At 44.7% G+C, this 18,294-nt stretch overlaps 2 protein-coding genes across 2 annotated transcripts in view; one reads left to right on the forward strand and one right to left on the reverse strand.

Annotated features, from left to right (window-relative positions):
• TAP1 (transporter 1, ATP binding cassette subfamily B member) overlaps window positions 1–18,294 on the forward strand; it is an 895,619-nt gene that overhangs the window by 224,528 nt on the left and 652,797 nt on the right. The gene's annotated exons all lie outside the window — the stretch shown is intronic.
• Window positions 1–18,294, reverse strand: part of LOC309560898 (class I histocompatibility antigen, F10 alpha chain-like) — an 85,118-nt gene that overhangs the window by 34,167 nt on the left and 32,657 nt on the right. The window contains exons 2-3 of the mRNA XM_082264588.1: window positions 7,669–7,929; window positions 2,822–3,100 (exon numbers count right to left, since the gene is read on the reverse strand). Of these exons, the coding sequence (XP_082120714.1) occupies window positions 2,822–3,100; window positions 7,669–7,929 (540 nt within the window). The remainder of the gene's footprint in view (window positions 1–2,821; window positions 3,101–7,668; window positions 7,930–18,294) is intronic.

Here is an 18,294-nt window from a genome sequence, read left to right on the forward strand (position 1 = left end):
TGGGTAGTGTTGGTGGATAATGCTGGCGGGTACTGCTGGTGATTACTGCTGGCAAGTAATGCTGGTGGGTATTTCTGGTGGTTACTGCTGGTTGGCAATGCTGGTGGTTACTGCTGGCGGGTAATGCTGGTGGTTACTGCTAGCGGGTAATACTGGTGTGTACTGCTGGCACTGCTAGCGGGTAATTCTGGTCATGCAGGTACTGCCCGTCATGATACTTCTGGTGGTTACTGCTGGTTGGTAATGCTGGTGGTTACTGCTGGCGGGTAATGCTGGCAGTTACTGCTGGTGATTACTGCTGGCGGGTAATGCTGGTGGGTATTTCTGGTGGTTACTGCTGGTTGGTAATGTTGGTGGTTACTGCTGGTGGGTAATGCTGGTGGTTACTGCTGGCGGGTAATACTGTTGAGTACTGCTGGCATTGCTAGCGGGTAATGCTGGTCATGCAGGTACTGCCCGTCATGACGTCGGGTACTGCTGCAGGAAGCAGCGGCTGCAGTAGAGAGCAGAACCGCTGCTTCCTGTAGGGCTCCTGTCCCAGGGGGAGTGCATTTCATATCACTCTGCCTGTGACAGAGCCAGAACAATACTGGAAGCAGCGGCTCTATCACTGACTGCAGACATCCTAAGTCTCCCGCAGCAGCCTGGAGATCGCATGTCACTTGCGGGTGTTCATGAGCCACCGGCCAAAGGCAGGAGACTGTCTGGAGTTCCGCGGCCGGTGGGCCTCATTGCCTGGTCTAAACAATTTACTAACCATGGGTCGTAACTGATGAATGTCTTCTACAACACAGAAACCTTTTTGTAGATTGTGTCTCAGGTTAAAGACACATTGAAAGACACTCCCCAGCTGGTCTGCACATGCCCTGAGCACCCTGGAGCTAACACCATCAGGACCTGCTCAATTTCCTGCCTCAAAGTGATACTAAAGTCTCCTTTTTTAGATTAAAAATAACAAACATGTTATACTTACCTACTCTGTGAAGTGGTTTTGCACAAAGCAGCCCAGATCCTCCTCTTCTCGGGCCCCTCTTCGGCGCTCCTGGCCCCACCCTCCTATTGAGTGCCCCTACAGCAAGCAGCTTGGTATTGGGGAACCCGAGCCGAGCCACAGCTCCCTGTGCCCCCTTTCTCTCCTCATTGGCTCACTGACTTTGAATGACAGCAGCAGGAGCCAATGGCACTGCGCTGCTGTCTCAGCCAATGACGATGGAAGTCCCGGGCAGCTGAGTCTCTCGTGCAACATCGCTAGATCTAGATGGACCTCAAGTAAGTATTAGGGGTGCTGGGGAGGCTGCAGCACTGAGAAGGTTTTTTACATTCATGCATAGAATGCATTAAGATAAACAAACATTCTGCCTTAACAACCATTTTAAGTCTCCTCAGCTGTCTACTCACCTGATCAGCTGTGAAAGACATTGAGGCACTTTCCCGCAAAGGAGGAATAGAGTTGTTCCTATAAAAAGAACTGGTAAAAGTATCCAATAGGGGGGAATCAGAACACACACTAAAGAAGGAAATGTCACCTTCGCACCAGTTTCTCATGGGGAATGCCTTTCCACAGGCTACAATGCTACCAATTTTCCCTATTAGGCTGCCTACAGCCATAATAGGGCAGCCACCCAGAAAAGCACAATTTAAATTCTGAATGCGAATGAACATTATATGCACCTGCAAATGTCATTGGGTAGCCTTGCATGCTTGTGCACATGGAAAAAAGGATGGAGCACTGCAGGCAATGGCCTCACACAAAGAAAAGAATAATGTATGGCTATACAAATAGATCAATAGATTCTTTCTTGACCCATTGGCGCCGGTCGTATGCAAATATACGGCCTCTCAGCGAGTGGTCCTTAGCGCCGAGTGGCCATATATTTGCGTGAATTGGTGTGAATACAGCCTTGCCGAGAGCGCGTGCCCTGCACGCTCCCGTTACAGTTACAGGCAGCTAACGCTACTTTGCAATCGGGAGCCTTCTGATCATGTGACCGCCGTGACAGCCAATCACGTCGGTCACATGAGACACTGCTCAGCCCACAGTGCCTGACATATTGCGGGCTATACACAAATGCAATGTATCTGTAGATCACCTGAAAGAGCAGTTCGGTGGCCTGACAGAAGCTGTGTCCCTCATTAGAAAGGACCTCCAGAAAGTCAGAAAGCGCACCACAGCAGTGGAGGGGCGGATTAGCGATCTGGAGGATCAATTACCCCCCTAGCTCGGGATTCTCAGCAAACTGCACGGATGACTAGGGCCCTGGAAATGCGGGCAGAAGATATGGAGAAACGCCTCAGGCAAAACAATGTCAGGATTGTAGGTCTCCCCGAAAAGGTTAAGGGTAGAGACCACACAGAATTTGTTGAAGTCTGGCTGAAGGAGACTTTTGGCAAGGATGCCTTTTCTCCATTATATGCCGTTGAGAGAACCCACAGGGTACCACCAACCCCCCGCCCCTTTGCAGCCGGGCTTTGCATGCTTGCTTAATTATAAAGATAAAGAGACTATTCTGAGGTTGGCAAGGGAACGCCGTGATGTTCAATTATCTTTTTCTGAAAAAGTGAACTTTAACAGAGGCGATATGTTACTCTGTGACAGTTTCACCTGCATCAGAAAAGTCCTTCAACCTAAGGAACTCATTTAAAAGACATGAAATCCTACTTTATGTGCCAGGACTTTGTCCTGTACTAAACAGTCTAGTAATCTTTAATTTGCAAACTGTGTCTTATTGCATTACATATTATTTTAAGTTGTTACAGTGTTTATAGTACAGCAGTGTACACATACAATACAAACTAGGTACAGCATATAATGATCAATCACCTCTTTTTTCCAGCTCTTTTCTCCCATTATTGATGTGTCCCTTTAGGAACATGATACATTCATTCTCCAGATAATATTTGTCGATCTCCCCCTCTCTGACCTCTGGGCTGTTATATCTCTGTGTGGTGATCTGAGCTTCATGCATGCTGGGGATCCAGATTCCTCTCTGTGTGTCCAAATACATGAAATCTTTCCCATCGTACCCATGTTGTTCATATCCAGTAGTGGTTCCGTCATCTTTCAATTCACAGCCATATGATACCTGGAGAGTATGGACACCTACAGACAGCACAAGAAGATGTTACACTGTTCATTTGTGTGTCATGGGGTGTTTTCTTTAAAGTGTTACTAAACCCACAACAGTAAACTCAGTCTGTATATGCAGTAAAGCATGTTTGTTATACTCACTGTGGAACCAAAGGGGTTAATCCTCTGCATTGTGTAAAAGGGCTATTTGATTCTGTCTTCTCTGATCCTCCACTTCTTACACAGTCCCCAAACAATCTCCTGATAAAACAGAGCCTTGGGGACAAGCTGCACATGCTCAGTTTGGTGTGTATTGCTAGAGAGTGCATGTGATCAGCACAGGGCCAATCAGCACTATCCAGACCGAGGGTCAGGGGTCCTGCAGCCTCATATGACATAGGACAGGACAGTCAGAGGAGAATGAAAACTCCTCCTACAAGCTTTAACTTTAGACTGGAAAAAGAAGTTAATGTTCCTGTGCTTAAGAAGTTGCTGTATGGCTGATTGAAAACATACGTCTCCGCTGATTCAGCTACCACATCGGCTGTGCTGCCACTCTCAACAGGTCAGGGAAAACCCAAATATGGCTCTAAAAGAAATAAATACAGAGGGCGCACCAGCCTAGCACATTACCTTTGTGACTATCTATTGTTAAAAAGTGTACCCACATCATATTCACAAACAAGATGAAGTATCAAGTGGAATATAAGTACAGGTCCACCAGATTCTCCACTCAGCATGATCTGCTAGTAAAAAGCAGTTGTGGAATGGAAATCTCCAAATAAAGCTGACGGGTTTCAAGGGGTGTCCCCTCTTCTTCAGGGGTGTCCCCTCTTCTTCAGAGCTTTTTACCAGCAGATCATGCTGAGTGAAGAATCTGGTGGACCTATACTTATCTTTCACTTGATAATTCATCTTGTTTATGAGAATGATGTGTATACACCTTTTTAACAATAAATTGTCGCAAAAATAATGCGCTAGGCTGGTGCGTCCTCTGTATTTTTTATTTTAAAGCTTTAACCAGACACTGATAGAACTCACAAGGCTGCTATATACTGCTGATGAGAAAAGGTATTTATCAGTTTATATTTACTAAAATGATTGCCATGTTCTGTGTACTGTGGGAGACCAGATATAATGAATGCAGGCTCCTGGATTTTAGTAACACTTTGAGTCCTCACTCATACAGGATGTAAAAAATGCCACTATTACAGGCATTTGATAGTTTTTTCAGCCTCTAAACACCCCTCTATGCACACATAGGTGTTTACAGGCTTATTAGAAGAGGAACATTTAGAGGCTGAAAAAACATCACTTGCGTGGATAGAAGAGGAGCATCTGGACAGAAAAAAATTTGGAATGCAAATAAACACACCTTAACCCTAGCTGCATTTATGAGCATTTGCACATTAATGCATTCTAATTGCCAGAATAAATTAGTATTCTGGCAATAATGCATAATGTGCCTACATGTAAAAGCACATAAAAGTACAGTAATGCACGAAACAGTTGCCGTAAATAATGTGAGCCACACCCCTATACACTGCAAAACAAAATATAGACAAAAGTGGGGCTTTTAAGGCTCAAATGAGATGGTCAATTGACTCAACGCCACACAGTAGTAAGTTTAAAGCACATTTTATTAATTATAATTGATAAAAAAAGGCATGAAGGCATGCTTTGAAAGACACACATATACATATACCACATATATTTGTTAAAATGGAACACAGAGTAGGTAACCAGATGGAAAAGTCTCAGTCAGAAGGATGGATATGGTCCCTGTGCAGCCAACGAGTTTCGCTTGACTTCGCTTCTTCAGGGCTGCCCAAAACATCTTATACCAATATACAAGGAAACCGTATGTGTTTTCTCCTCTGATGGTGCCCAAATGGCCAGATACTAGCGCCTTCCTAGACCTATATATTGCAATGAAGTGAACACAACAAGTGTATTGCCAATTATACAGTAGATGTACTAACACGTCTCATATAATCTTATATATGGTCCTTGTCCACTAGACGATTATCATCAATTCTTATAAACTGTGTCCGGACTATTGGTCTGCATCAACTTGGAACACTAGCTGGTTCTCTGGTCTCTGATTAAGCCCTGAAGAAGTGAAGTCAAGCGAAACGCGATGGCTGCACAGGGACCATATCCATCCTTCTGACTGAGACTTTTCCATCTGGTTACCTACTCTGTGTTCCATTTTAACAAATATATGTGGTATATGTATATGTGTGTCTTTCAAAGCATGCCTTCATGCCTTTTTTATCAATTATAATTAATAAAATGTGTTTTAAACTTACTACTGTGTGGCGTTGAGTCAATTGACCATCTCATTTGAGCCTTAAAAGCCCCACTTTTGTCTATATTTTGTTTTATAAACGTACCGTATGTGCAATACGTGGCTATTACCATGTTTTTTTAAGCAACGCTTCTCATGCCAGGAGAAAAGCCATTTAGAGCAACTGAGCAAATGCCCAGTGTGCATGAGACCCAAGATCTTGGTAAACTCCATATGATCTTGGCTTAGGTTTTGGGCCATGTGTTGGAGCTTGTAAGGGTAAGATATGTGTTAAGATAGACAAATGACATCGCCGCCCTATGTTGGGCGCAATGTGTTGGTCACACAGGAGGCCTACCTCAGGGTGGGCTCTTCGGGGCTACACCAGGCAGGAAGAAGGGTCAGTAACACATGGATTAACCCATAGGTGTGCTTATCAGTGCAGGGATCAGACAAGGGCTGCAGTCCAACTCATGTGGCGTTCTTTCAAGAATAGCATCCCGTGTCCTACACACTTGAACAGGTGCTTGAGTTGCATTTGGAGGGACACACAGAGCCTATGCCCCCTCCACCAGGCAGTGTACCTCTATTTCCTCACTCCTGGTAACAGTATGGAGTCCCGCTGAGCACACAGAGTAGACCTCATGCATGCTCACATAAAATTATATTAAAGGCAGGTTAACCACTTAAGCCCCGGAGGATTTGGCTGCTCAAAGACCAGGCCCTATTTTGCGATTCGGCACTGCGTGATTTTAACGGACAATTGCGCGGTCGTGCGAAGCTGTACCTAAACGAATTTGACGTCCTTTTTTTCCCACAAACAGAGCTTTCTTTTGGTGGTATGGTATTTGATCACCTGTGCGACTTTTACTTTTTGCGCTATAAACAAAAAAAGTGCGTAAATTTTGCAAAAATAACAATATTTTTCACATTTTTTTATATGAAATTCCCCCCAAAAAAAATGTAAAAATCAAAATTTTTTAACATTTTTGGCCAATTTGTTTTCTGCTACATATGTTTGGTAAAAACAAAATGGCAAAAAGCATATTTTGATTGGTTTGCGCAAAAGTTATTGCGTTTACTAACTAAGGGAAAGATTTCTGTAATTTTTATTGTTTTTTTTTTTTAACGCATAATGGCCGCGATCTGCGATTTTTTTTTGCGGTACTGCGACATTGCGGCGGACAGATCGGACCCTTGACTTACATTTTTGACACTTTTGGGGCTACCAGTGACATTACTGCAGTAATCAGTGCTATACATATGCACTGTTACTGCAAAATGACACTGGCAGGGAAGGGGTTAACTTTATTGGGGAAGGAGGGGTTAAGTGTGTCCCTAGGGGCGTGCTTTTTACTGTGATTGGCTGTGGCTACTAGTATAGGAACAGTGATCAACGGTCCTACATAGTAGAACCGTATGATCACTGTTTCTACACAGGGGAGAATGACAGGCGGCTTGTTTACATCAGCCGCCTGACTTTCTCCCTCTGCACCGACGATCGGCGAGTGACCAGCGGATATCGGGTCCGCCGGTCACACGCACTGACTTCCCTGTGAACGAGCCACGGCGGGCGTGCGCCCTCGCCCGCTATTGGCTCACAAGGAAGTGACAGGCAAGTGACGTATATATACGTCACTTTGCCTGGCCGGGAATGACCGCCGCAGTATATAGTCGTGCGGCGGTCGGCAACCAGTTAAGTTACTGAGATGTTACTGGAACTTCTTGTGTGCCATAGTAGACTCAGACCCTTAAATGTATGTGCCAGGACCCAATGTGCACCCCTTGAGTAACTTCAGACCAGACACAGTGTGGTTAACAACTTTTACTAACAGGGCAGAATGTCCTTCCCCTATCAAATGCTAACGGTGGCTGCCCCAGGGTACCTGTAAAGTCTTTATGGGTGAAGTCCATAGCTGGCACGACTTGATAGAAGAAGTTCATCACTTGGGTGATTACACTTGAGGGATTACATCTCTCAGCATGTCCTGTCCGATTCCCATTCTTTATTCCGCTGACCTCCCACTCCCCTGAGACCCAAACCTCTGCCTTTTTATATCTCACAGGACAGGAGTCTGCACCCCAAAAGCCAGTGAATGTGAGCAGGAAGCAAAGGAGAGTTACCCCCCCCCCCAATCTGGGCAGCCATATTACGCTACAACCTGCCTACATGCTCATTTTTATTATTGGTAGAGATGTATTTTTTAGTGCAAAATTACATGATTCAGTAATAGAGACACGACCCCCCATTGTTTCATGAAAAATATTAATTTCCAGGTTATTGTACCCATATGTGTAAGAATTGTCTCACCTCTGGTCTGGTTGAATCGTTTCATCAGTACCTGCAATCTGTGTTTGTAAACTGACTCACTGACTTGGTTGATTTTTGTATTTCTCTCCCAGTATCCAGGGTCAACTTTCTTCATCCAATCCACCTTGGAAAGACACTGACGAGTACCACTGTTGTAATTAGTTATCTCCTGATCATCCACATATCCGACTGAAGAATATACAAAAAGATCTGATCCTGGAAATGAGACCCCAGTTCTGTAATACCGCATAGAGTGACTGTCTGAAAGAGAGAGACACAGTATAGTGAGATCTCTGTCCTGACATCGAGAACTCGGGAAATCAAGAATATGAGGACATGACCTCAAACTAGCTGAAAGAAAGTTCAAACCTCACAAAATATTCTCCAGTAGCACACAAGTAGGCCAAAGACCATTCCAGAAAACTGCTGGATCAGGCAAATATCAGTGCATGTCTATGGGTTCTGTTATACTAACTGTACAATAATATACATATAAAATGTATGTACAGTATCTGTAACTGGAAAATAATGGCAGCCACACAAAATATTGACACTTTGGGCCCGATTTGGACATTTTCACTTAGGGGTGTACTCACTTTTGTTGGCAGCAGTTTAGACATTAATGGCTGGGTGTTGAGTTATTTTGAGGGGACAGAAAATTTACACTGTTATACAAGCTGTACACTCATTACTTTACATTGCAGCAAAGTGTAATTTCTTCAGTGTTGTCACATGAAAATATATATTCAAATATTTACAAAAATGTGAGGGGTGTACTCACTTTTGTGAGGTACTGTATATGCAAAACGTTTTTGTTTTAGAAAACAAAATAAGAAGGGTTAGACCCTCTGTCAGGTTTTTATTGCTTACCCCAAAAAAAGGGTTTTATGGCTGTTTGAGGCGATACCACATCCTATATAATTTGTGTAAAAAGATAAACCTAACCATATGGGGCTTTACTGGTACCAGAAAGGAACGATTGCACAATGTATATGTATAAAAAGTTATATTTTATTACAAACATTTATAAAAGAACAATAAATAAAAACAGAGTTTACAGCATCCTGTGCCATTGGTCATATAACTATGCCAGCCAAAAAAGCGCAATGGTGAAACTCCATCAGTATACTTTGCAGGCGTGATATAAGAGGTTGACGCATTTTGCCCATAGTTTCATCAGGACCTTGTCATCTTGACTGCAAAGGTAACAAATGAAAGGCCTGGCCAAGAAAAAGACACAGTAAGCAACCTGTATTATGTACATAGTATAGTTTTGCATTTATAGCATTTTAAACACAATCTAAGAGAGCTAAGAGAGTATGACTTTAATCACTTGACTTCCGGAAGATTTACCCCCTTCATGACAGGCCATTTTTTGCTATACGGCACTGTGTTTCTTTAGCTGACAATTGCGCGGTAGTGCGACACTGTACCCAAATAAAGTGTATGTCCTTTTTTTCCCACAAATAGAGCTTTCTTTCGGTGGAATTTGATCTCCCCTGCGGTTTTATTTATTGCGCTATAAACAAAAAAGGCCTACAATTTTGAAAACAAAAAACATTTTTTACTTTCTGCTATAACACATCTAATAAATAGAAAATGTAAAAAATCTATTCTATTTTTTACATAAATATAGGCCAATGTGTATTCTGCTACATATTTTTGGCACAATAAAATCGTAAGTGTATACTGATTGGTTTGCGCAAATGATTTAGCGTCTACAAACTATGAGATATATTAATGGAATTTAAATTTTTTTTTTTACTAGTAATGGCAGCAATCAGCGACTTAAAGCGGGACTGCGATATTGCGGCAGACAAATCAGGACACTAACTGACATTTTTGACACTTTTTGGGGACCAATAATACTAATACAGTGATCAGTGCTAAAAATATGCACTGTCACTGTACTAATGACACTTCCTGGGAAGGGGTTAACATTAGGGGCAATCAAAGGGTTAAATGTATTCCTAACATGTGCTTTCTCACTGTGTGTGTGCTGCTTTTACTATAGAAAGGCATTGATTCATGTCCCTGCTTTCCAGGAACACAGGATCAACGCCTTCCTTACTGACAGAACGGCAATCTGCCTTGTACCCTTGTATCCGGTACCCGCATTTCACCTCCCGCTGTGTCTAATCATGTGCCTCATACCCAAAAGTGCAGGATTCTGAGCAGGAGAGCCGCCTTGCCGCCCTATATGTACAGTATACTGTCGGAAAGCAGTTAAGCAACCTAAGGCCTAGGCTTGAGGCCTAAAGTAGCCATGTGTCAAGAGAGTAATCCAGGAGGCTGAAGTATTCTGTTTGTGCGAGTTACAGTAATGGTGGAACCCCTGCATGGGCTACAGATGCCTTTGTGAACTTTTTCATTCTGACTACTAAAAATGGGCTACCATGCCCTTAAAAATACAGCTTTGGACTGGCGTAATTCATTGAAACGTACCTACCGCTTGAGTCTAATCACTCCAATCTTACATATGGTGGAGGAATGCTATGATTATAAATGGCAGAGTTCCAGATCCTTGCAGACCAGAAACAATGAGTAGCAAGAAACTCTGTGTTTTTGCAGGATGCAGCAGCTAATGTGAATGCAGTGCAGTCTTCATGTGGCAGTGTGTTGTCTCACAAAGTCCTAAAGAGACAGTATGTTAAGCAATGTTGGTCAAAATTTGTATTGGTTACTGCAATGTTGGCTACTTGTATGGGAAGTTATCTCACAGTTCTCTCAGAGAGTGCTTCTATTGGCAGTTGGATGCAGGAGTAGGGTGACCACTTTTCCAAACTGCCATTCAGGGACACCCCCACCCCCCCCCCGACAACTCCCCCGCCCAAAAAAAAAGATGATTTTTTATATTTTTTTTGCCAATCAGTTAAAAAACAGGTTGTTTACAATGTGCACCTGCACCTGCTTTAACTAAGTCCCCTTCTTGATTACTACCCCCCACTTGCGTCACCTTTTTCTTGATTACTGTCCCCCACTTTTTTCACCTTCTTCTTCATTACAGCCTCCCACTTGTGTCAACTTTTTTTTCATTACTGTCCCTCACTTGTATCTCCTTCTTCTTCATTACTGTCCCTCACTTGTGTCACCTTCTTCTTCATTACTGTCCAACACTTGTTTTACCTTCTTCTTCATTACAGCCTCCCAAACGGTCTGGTGTGCGGCGGGTTACCCCAGGATTTCTGAACTGACTTCTTTTCAGAGTTCTCTTCACACAGATCTGCACAAAAAGTTCCACACAACTCACTACTGGTTGAAAGGTGCCTAGGACCTCCTTTAAAAAGGAACTGCACACAGGTACTAAGGCTCAGAACTTAGATCGGTACTCACTGTGCCACAGAAGCATCGTTCGTCTCCTTCAGATATCCACGAACACTCCTTAACGAGGGAGACACAGACTCCCAATATCACAAGACAGCTGAACACTCTTCCCCCCAACTTCCACCAGTTCTCTTCAGAGAGCTCTCCAGAGTCCAGACCATAAAATTTCCAGAACAGACTTTGAGGATAGGCCCCCAGCTTATGTTCCAGCTGGGACCTCGATGGCCTTTGAACGATGCTTCCAGCAACCTGACCTTAGGAGTTAGACTGCGGCCGCCTTCCCAGACCAGAGCCAGTCTGCGACTCTGCATTGAGCTCCCTCGGTGCCTGTGAGCTGATGATGACGTCACCGCGCAGGACGGGACCGGAAGTCCGTAGATGGCCAGCCGGAGGAGTCACCCAGAAGCCGAGAAGAGCGGAGGACTGCCAAAATCATTCCGGGACACTACGTTGTCCCCGAATGAGGATGACCGGGACCCGGGACAGACTCTCCAAATGCGGGACTGTCCCGGGCGATCCGGGACACGTGGTCACCCTATGCAGGAGGTGCTCAGGGGAACTGCTAGAGGAATCAGAAAGACATGGTGGAAGTCTCTCTGTATGATGGTGTGATGGGAGTGCTTTACTACGGGGCTGCAGATAGGGGGGGGGGACCACCAGCCCTCTTGTAGGGGGCCCGAGCACACAGGGGGGCCCACACAGAGAGGGGGATTAGTGATGGACAACAAATACAGAAATCTTCCTCCAGCACCTGAATCTAATCTGTCCCTCTCCCTGCTATCAGCTTTTATCTGTTGAGAAACAGACAGTTGTCCCTCACTAATCCCCCTCCCTTGTGTGGGCTCCCCTCCCAGCACTTATCTCTGCTCAGGAGTTTATTTGTAAATTGTAACTTTGTTTCTCTCTATCTGTCTCTCTGATCACTGAGCTCCAACTGCCCAGCCTGTATATTCTCATCTCATCTTTTTTATTTAACATAGTTTTATTTTGAGATTTAGCAGGAATTATGCGAGTTATGTTATAGTTGTGTCTGATAATAGTCATTTTGTAGTACTTTTAGCTAAATATATCTTTAATATTTTCTTGGGGGGGCCCTGCCAGGTAGTCTGTACGGGGCCCCGCGATTTCTAACAGCAGCCCTGGCTTTACTGCTGGTGTAGCTGAGCAGTGGCTGGCACATGGCGCGTATACTGTCTCAACCACTAGACCTCATGTGAAGGAATGGCCCAGAACAGATGCAGCAGTAGCGGGAATTGCACCCGCAAAGAGGTACAGTTTAAAGGTACCCGGAGACACTGATAGGAAATAATAGTGTTGCTAATTATAATGGGGAAGTGTGTAAACCCATGTTAAATGTTGTCTCACAGGGTGCTGGGTTACATAGTTACATAGTTTGTGAGGTTGAAAAAAGACATCAGTCCATCCAGTTCAACCCATGATGTGTGTGTGTTTGCTGTTAACCGTACATTGTATACCCCTGTATGTTGTGGTCGTTAAGGTGCCCATCTAATAGTTTTTTGAAATTATCAATGCTCCCTGCTGATACTACTGCTTGTGGAAGAGAATTCCACATCCCCACTGCTCTGACAGTAAAGAACCCTTTACGTATTTTAAGGTTAAACCGTTTTTCCTCTAGTTTTAGTGAATGGCCACGTGTCTTATTGTATTCCCTTTCTCTGAATAGTTATTTCCCTATGCTAGGGTCATCACCAGTACAGTATTTGTACATTGATATCATATCCCCCCTCAAGCGTCTCTTCTCCAGAGAGAATAAGTTCAGTGTTTGTAGTCTTTTCTCATAGCTGATGTCCTCCATTCCCCTAATTATTGTTGTTGCCCTTCTCTGGACTCTCTCCAGCTCCACCACATCCCTTCTGAGGACCGGTGCCCAGAACTGGATGGAATACTCCAAATGTGGCCGGACCAGACTTCTTGTAGAGTGGGAGAAGGAGAATAATCTCTTTATTTCTGGAGTGAATCCCCTTTTTTATATATGCCAGTATTTTGTTGGCTTTGCTTGCCACTAGTACCCCCAGGTCCTTTTCCATCTTTTCCATCTTAGATTCCCCAAGAGGTTCCCCCCCCTAGTGAGTAGCTTGCTTTCTGGTTTCTGTCACCCAAGTGCATTACTTTACATATTTCAACATTAAATCTCATCTGCCATGTAGTTGCCCACCCCATTATTTTGTTCAAGTCTGCTTGTAAGGTTTCCACATCCTGCATAGAAAATATTGGCATGCTTAGTTTAGTATCATCCGCAAATACCGAGATTGTGCTGGATATCCCCTCCTCTAGGTCGTTTATGAATAAATTAAACAGGATTGGTCCCAGGACAGAACCTTGGGGGACCCCACTTTCCACATCTGCCCAATCCGAGTACTCCCCATTAATCATCAACCTCTGGACTCTCCCCTGGAGCCAGTTATTTAACCAGGTACTCACCCTATGGTCCATACCTATGTACTTTAGTTTGTACAGTAAGCGTTTGTGGGGAACTGTGTCAAATGCCTTTGCAAAGTCCAGATACACCACATCCACATTGTCTAGATGGCAACTCACTTCATCGTAGAAGATTAATAGATTGGGTTGGGTTGCTTCCTAACAACTAATGTTGTTACACAACATGTTGTGTATGAGAGGCACTCCAGAGCACTGTTGGACAGGTTGGAGGTATTCCCTGAAGTACCAGAGGAGACAGAAATGGTTAAAGAAACACATGTACAAAAATGTGTTGGAAAGGTCCGTTGGTAGAACAGTCGCTTATGGCGTGTTGGACAACAGGGGGCGATGTGAATCGTTGGGAAGGTCCCCTATGCATTAACTGTGCCTGTATATTGTCCCTCTACAAACAATGGGACAAGAGTTCCAGGTGATGCTAGCGATGATAATGATGTAATTCATAGTGGAATATTGCTATTGATAACCTGTACAATGGAGTGTCAAACCTAGTTGGTTTGTTTGCCAAGAATAACCTTACAAGAGTTAGTGAAGCTGGAAAACAGATGGTGTTGGTTAAGGTTGACTCAGGTCCCCTACACTCCTGGCAGAGTAAGTTAGAGACAGGTAAAAAGAAATGTAGGATCCCGAGGCCAGAAGGTAGAAGGGATAGGAGAGAGATTAGTGGGAGCCCACGGTTCAGGAAGAAGTGCTTGTGGAAGCACACCCAGGAAATGATGTGGGAGGAGTGCCCCTTTAGAAAGAAGGTTGGACAGGTTAGGACTCCTGCTACTGATAGTTGGCACAGAGGTGCTAAGGTGAAGTGCTGGTCGAAAACATACATGGGCCTACGCAGGTAATGGCTGACGCCAGAGGTGTCCCAACCATAGTGGCGGGTTTATGTATTCCTCTCTCTGGTTCAAAAAAGGATGGGGAAAATGTAGGAACCCCAAGCTACTCAGAAAATTGGTGGTTTACGCAAAATTTTTGGGGAGGCAGGCAGGCTGATTGTTCAGGTGTGGGCTGACTTCATAAAGGACTCAGGGTTAGAGCTCAGGGCTCCATCCAACAAACAGGAGGTCTGTGCATGGGAGTCAGGAAGACTCCAATCCTCTCCAGGAGTCAGAGAGGCTGCATGGGGCAGCTAAAGCATGCATGTCTAAAGGAGGCATATTTAGTCTGTGACAGAGCAACAAGGAATTGATCGAGAGTAAGCTATAAGAGAGCTTTAAGGAACTCTTTGTATTTGTCTGAGTAGCAGATCTAAGGCCTAGGCTTAAGGCCTGAAGTAGCTGTGTGTCAAGAGAGTAAGCCAGGAGGCTGAATATTCTGATTGTGCAAGTTACAGTAATGGTGGAGCTCCCTGTAGGTGCTACTGATGCCTTTTGTTAACTTTTCCCTTCTTTTAAATAAAAATGGGCTACCATACCCTTAAAAATACAGTTTTGGACTGGCACAACTCAATGAAACACATCTACAGCTTGAGGCTAATCACCCCAATCTTACTATATATATATATATATATATATATATAATGACAAACTCACTCAGGACAGAGGCTATGGGCCCTGGCTTCTAAGGGAACACTACTCTTTGGGAGGTCTATGCTGGGGGACTCTTGGAGTAATGTTACTTTGGGTTCAAGTCCATGTCTCCCCAAGACACACAGACTCTGGGACTCTAGGCCTAGGATCCATGTTAAAGGCCTAGCTGCCTATTACCAATAAAGGACTGCTCCACACAGTCAGACTCATGGCAGATGCTAATATCATCAGTTCAACCCACCTGTCTTTCACCCGTTGTTAATTATTCTATTTAACTCACCTATTGTCTACTGTGGGGATGTGTTTATATTTGCACTATTGTGTATTGCACTTTACGAGCTTGATGCCATGAAGTCTGTGACTTTTGAAAAATCAAAGTATTGCTTAGATGTGGATTCCAAGTACTTCAATGTAGGAGACGGACAGTCTGCTACTGGGGTCTTCTGCTATTGTCTGTTTAACCGCTTGCCGACCGCCGCAAGTAGATATACTGCGGCGGTCAGCCCCGGCCAGGCAAAGTGACGTATATATACGTCACTAGCCTGTCAGCGGTTTGTGAGCCAATAGCGGGCGAGCGCGCGCCCGCTGAGGTGCGCGCCCGCCCCGGCTCGTTCACGTGAGAGTCCCCGCGTGTGACCGGCGGACCAGATGTCCGCCGGTCACACTACGATCGTCGGTAGAACGGGAGAAAGGCAGGCAGCTTATGTAAACAAGCTGCCTGTCATTCTCCCCTGTGTAAAAACCGAGATCAGACGGTTCTACTATGTAGAACGGTTCTACTATGTAGAACCGTTGATCTCTGTTTTTACAATAGGAGACATGTCCCACTACAGTTAGAAACACGCCCCTAGGACACACTTAACCCCTCCCTCTCCAATACAGTTAACCCCTTCCCTGCCAGTGTCATTTTTGCAGTAACAGTGCATATGTATAGCACTGATTACTGCAGTAATGTCACTGGTACCCCCAAAAGTGTCAAAAATGTCAGTTAAGGGTCCGATCTGTCCGCCGCAATGTCGCAGTACCACAAAAAAAATTGCAGATCGCCGCCATTATGCGTTAAAAAAAAACACCAAAAATTACAAAAATTTTTCCCTTTGTTAGTAAATGCGATAACTTTTGCGCAAACCAATCAAAATACGCTTTTTGCGATTTTTTTACTAAACATATGTAGCATAAAACAAATTGGCCGAAAATGTTAAAAAATTTTGATTTTTATATTTTTTTTTTTTGGGAATTTCATATAAAAAAATGTGAAAAATATTGTTATTTTTGCAAAATTTACGCTCTTTTTTTGTTTATAGCGCATGATCAAAAAATCGCACAGGTGATCAAATACCACCAAAAGAAAGCTCTGTTTGTGGGAAAAAAAGGACGTGAAATTCGTTTAGGTACAGCGTCGCACGACCGCGCAATTGTCCGTTAAAGTCACGCAGTAAAAAATCGCTAAAAAAACCCTGATCAGGAAGGGGGTAAAATCATCCGGGGCTTAAGTGGTTAATAAGGTGTTTAAACTTAGAATATTGTGTAAAGTGCTTTGTTTTCGCCATGTTGCAGGGCTGAGTTAATTAGCATGTTAATTATAACATTGTCTTGGTCTGGATTCCCATTCACCTATTGTTTCTGTCCGGATGGCTAGGTAATTAGCTTAGGTTAATTATGTTTCTGTATACAATTTTAATTGCTTATGATAATATAATCAGGCTCACCTGACCCTCGTGTGATGTTTTGGGTAAATATTTGGGTTACACTGACATACTTCTCAAGTGTATAAAAAGCCTGTATTCTTGTTCAATAAAGAGATTAGTTTTACCCTTCATCGAGTCTGGGCTGATGTTTGGGGAACTGGGAGCTATAATCACTACATCATCTGTGATTTGGGAGACTTACAATGGATATACTCAGCCGGAGTATTGGGGATCCGTTACATTGGTGGCAAGTGGTGGGATTCTTCTCCCGAATGGATCGCAAACCAGGAATGCAGTGAGGAGCCCAGCAGTGTCTCGGTCTAAACAGGAACTCAGGAGATGGAGCGAGCTAGCCCCCATGCAGCATCCCCATATGAGGTGAAGTTCCAGTGGAGACTCAAGACATACTGGCACAGGAACAGGGCCCTATGTCAGACGAGGACGAGGTGTCCTGGAGGGAATATGTAATGCGAGAACTCTGGCAGGATTCCATGGAGGTAGCACAGCTTCGGCACAAAGAGAAGCTTCCAAGTACAGCGCATCGCTGGTAGGAACTAGTGAGCCAATGGATGCTGATCCTGGGAGAGCAACCTTTGACCAAGTGGGTAAGGCACCTTAAGTTCCTGGTCCAGAGACAGATGATGCTGAATGACTCGTACTGGGCACTATGGTGATACGCAGTTCAGCAAGACACTTGGTTGGCAGGTGGCATTCAGCTAGAGGGTGAGGGTTTTGATGGCCCCAGCCTGTTGTGGAAGGCCATGGAGGAGGATGATGATTTTGGCAGTCCTGTAGAGTCGTGGTTCTGGACTACTGTATGTATTGCTACTGGCAAAGGATGCTACTGTTCCCAGTAGCTATTGAGCTGGGACCAGACCTCACCCACCTGGTTACCCTAGAGTGGGAGTTGGAACAGGACTACCATTATCTACTAGACATGGTCTTGCAGCAGGCCTTTGATGTGGAGCTAGGTATAAGCTGGGTAACTCTGGGAGAGGAGATTTTCGGTCTCTCATCCCAGCAGCAGCAAGCATCCTTGGGAGAGGAGGTGGGTGGTCCCACTACCCAGCACCAGCCAGCGGTACAAGGAGTCGAGATAGTCGATCTGACTCCCCAGCGGCAGCAGGATTTAAAGAGAGAAGAGACAACTGGTCTCTTTTCCCAGCAGCAGCCAGCATTACCGGGAGAGGAGATTGTAGGTCCCTCGTCCCAGCAGCAGCCAACAGTCCTGGGAGTGGAGATGACCGGGCCCACTACCCAGCACCAGAAAGCATTACCAGGAGTTGAGACAGTCGGTACGATTCCCCAGCGGCAGTATGGATTAAAGGGAGAGGAGACAACCGGTTCCTCTCCCCAGCGGCAGTACTGGTTATAGGAGATAGGGCAATTGGAGTGGATGGTACAGATGGGACCGAGGTCTCTGCACCAACTTGGCAGGGATGCTGGGCAGCCTTCCTAGATCCCCAACTGCAGCAGGAGTTCCAGGGGATAGAGACAGTCGGTCTCTCTCCCCAGCAGCCGAGTGGCTACCCAGTGGAAGAGCTGGCAGCAGGGCAGAGCACCGCTGGGCTCTGCCCACCATTCAGTGAAGCTTTCCGCATGGGAGGGGTGGGGTGGATATGACCGTGGTCTCC

This window comes from Pelophylax lessonae, assembly GCF_965119305.1.
Source record: "Pelophylax lessonae genome assembly, chromosome: 7".
Classification (NCBI taxonomy): domain Eukaryota; kingdom Metazoa; phylum Chordata; class Amphibia; order Anura; family Ranidae; genus Pelophylax; species Pelophylax lessonae.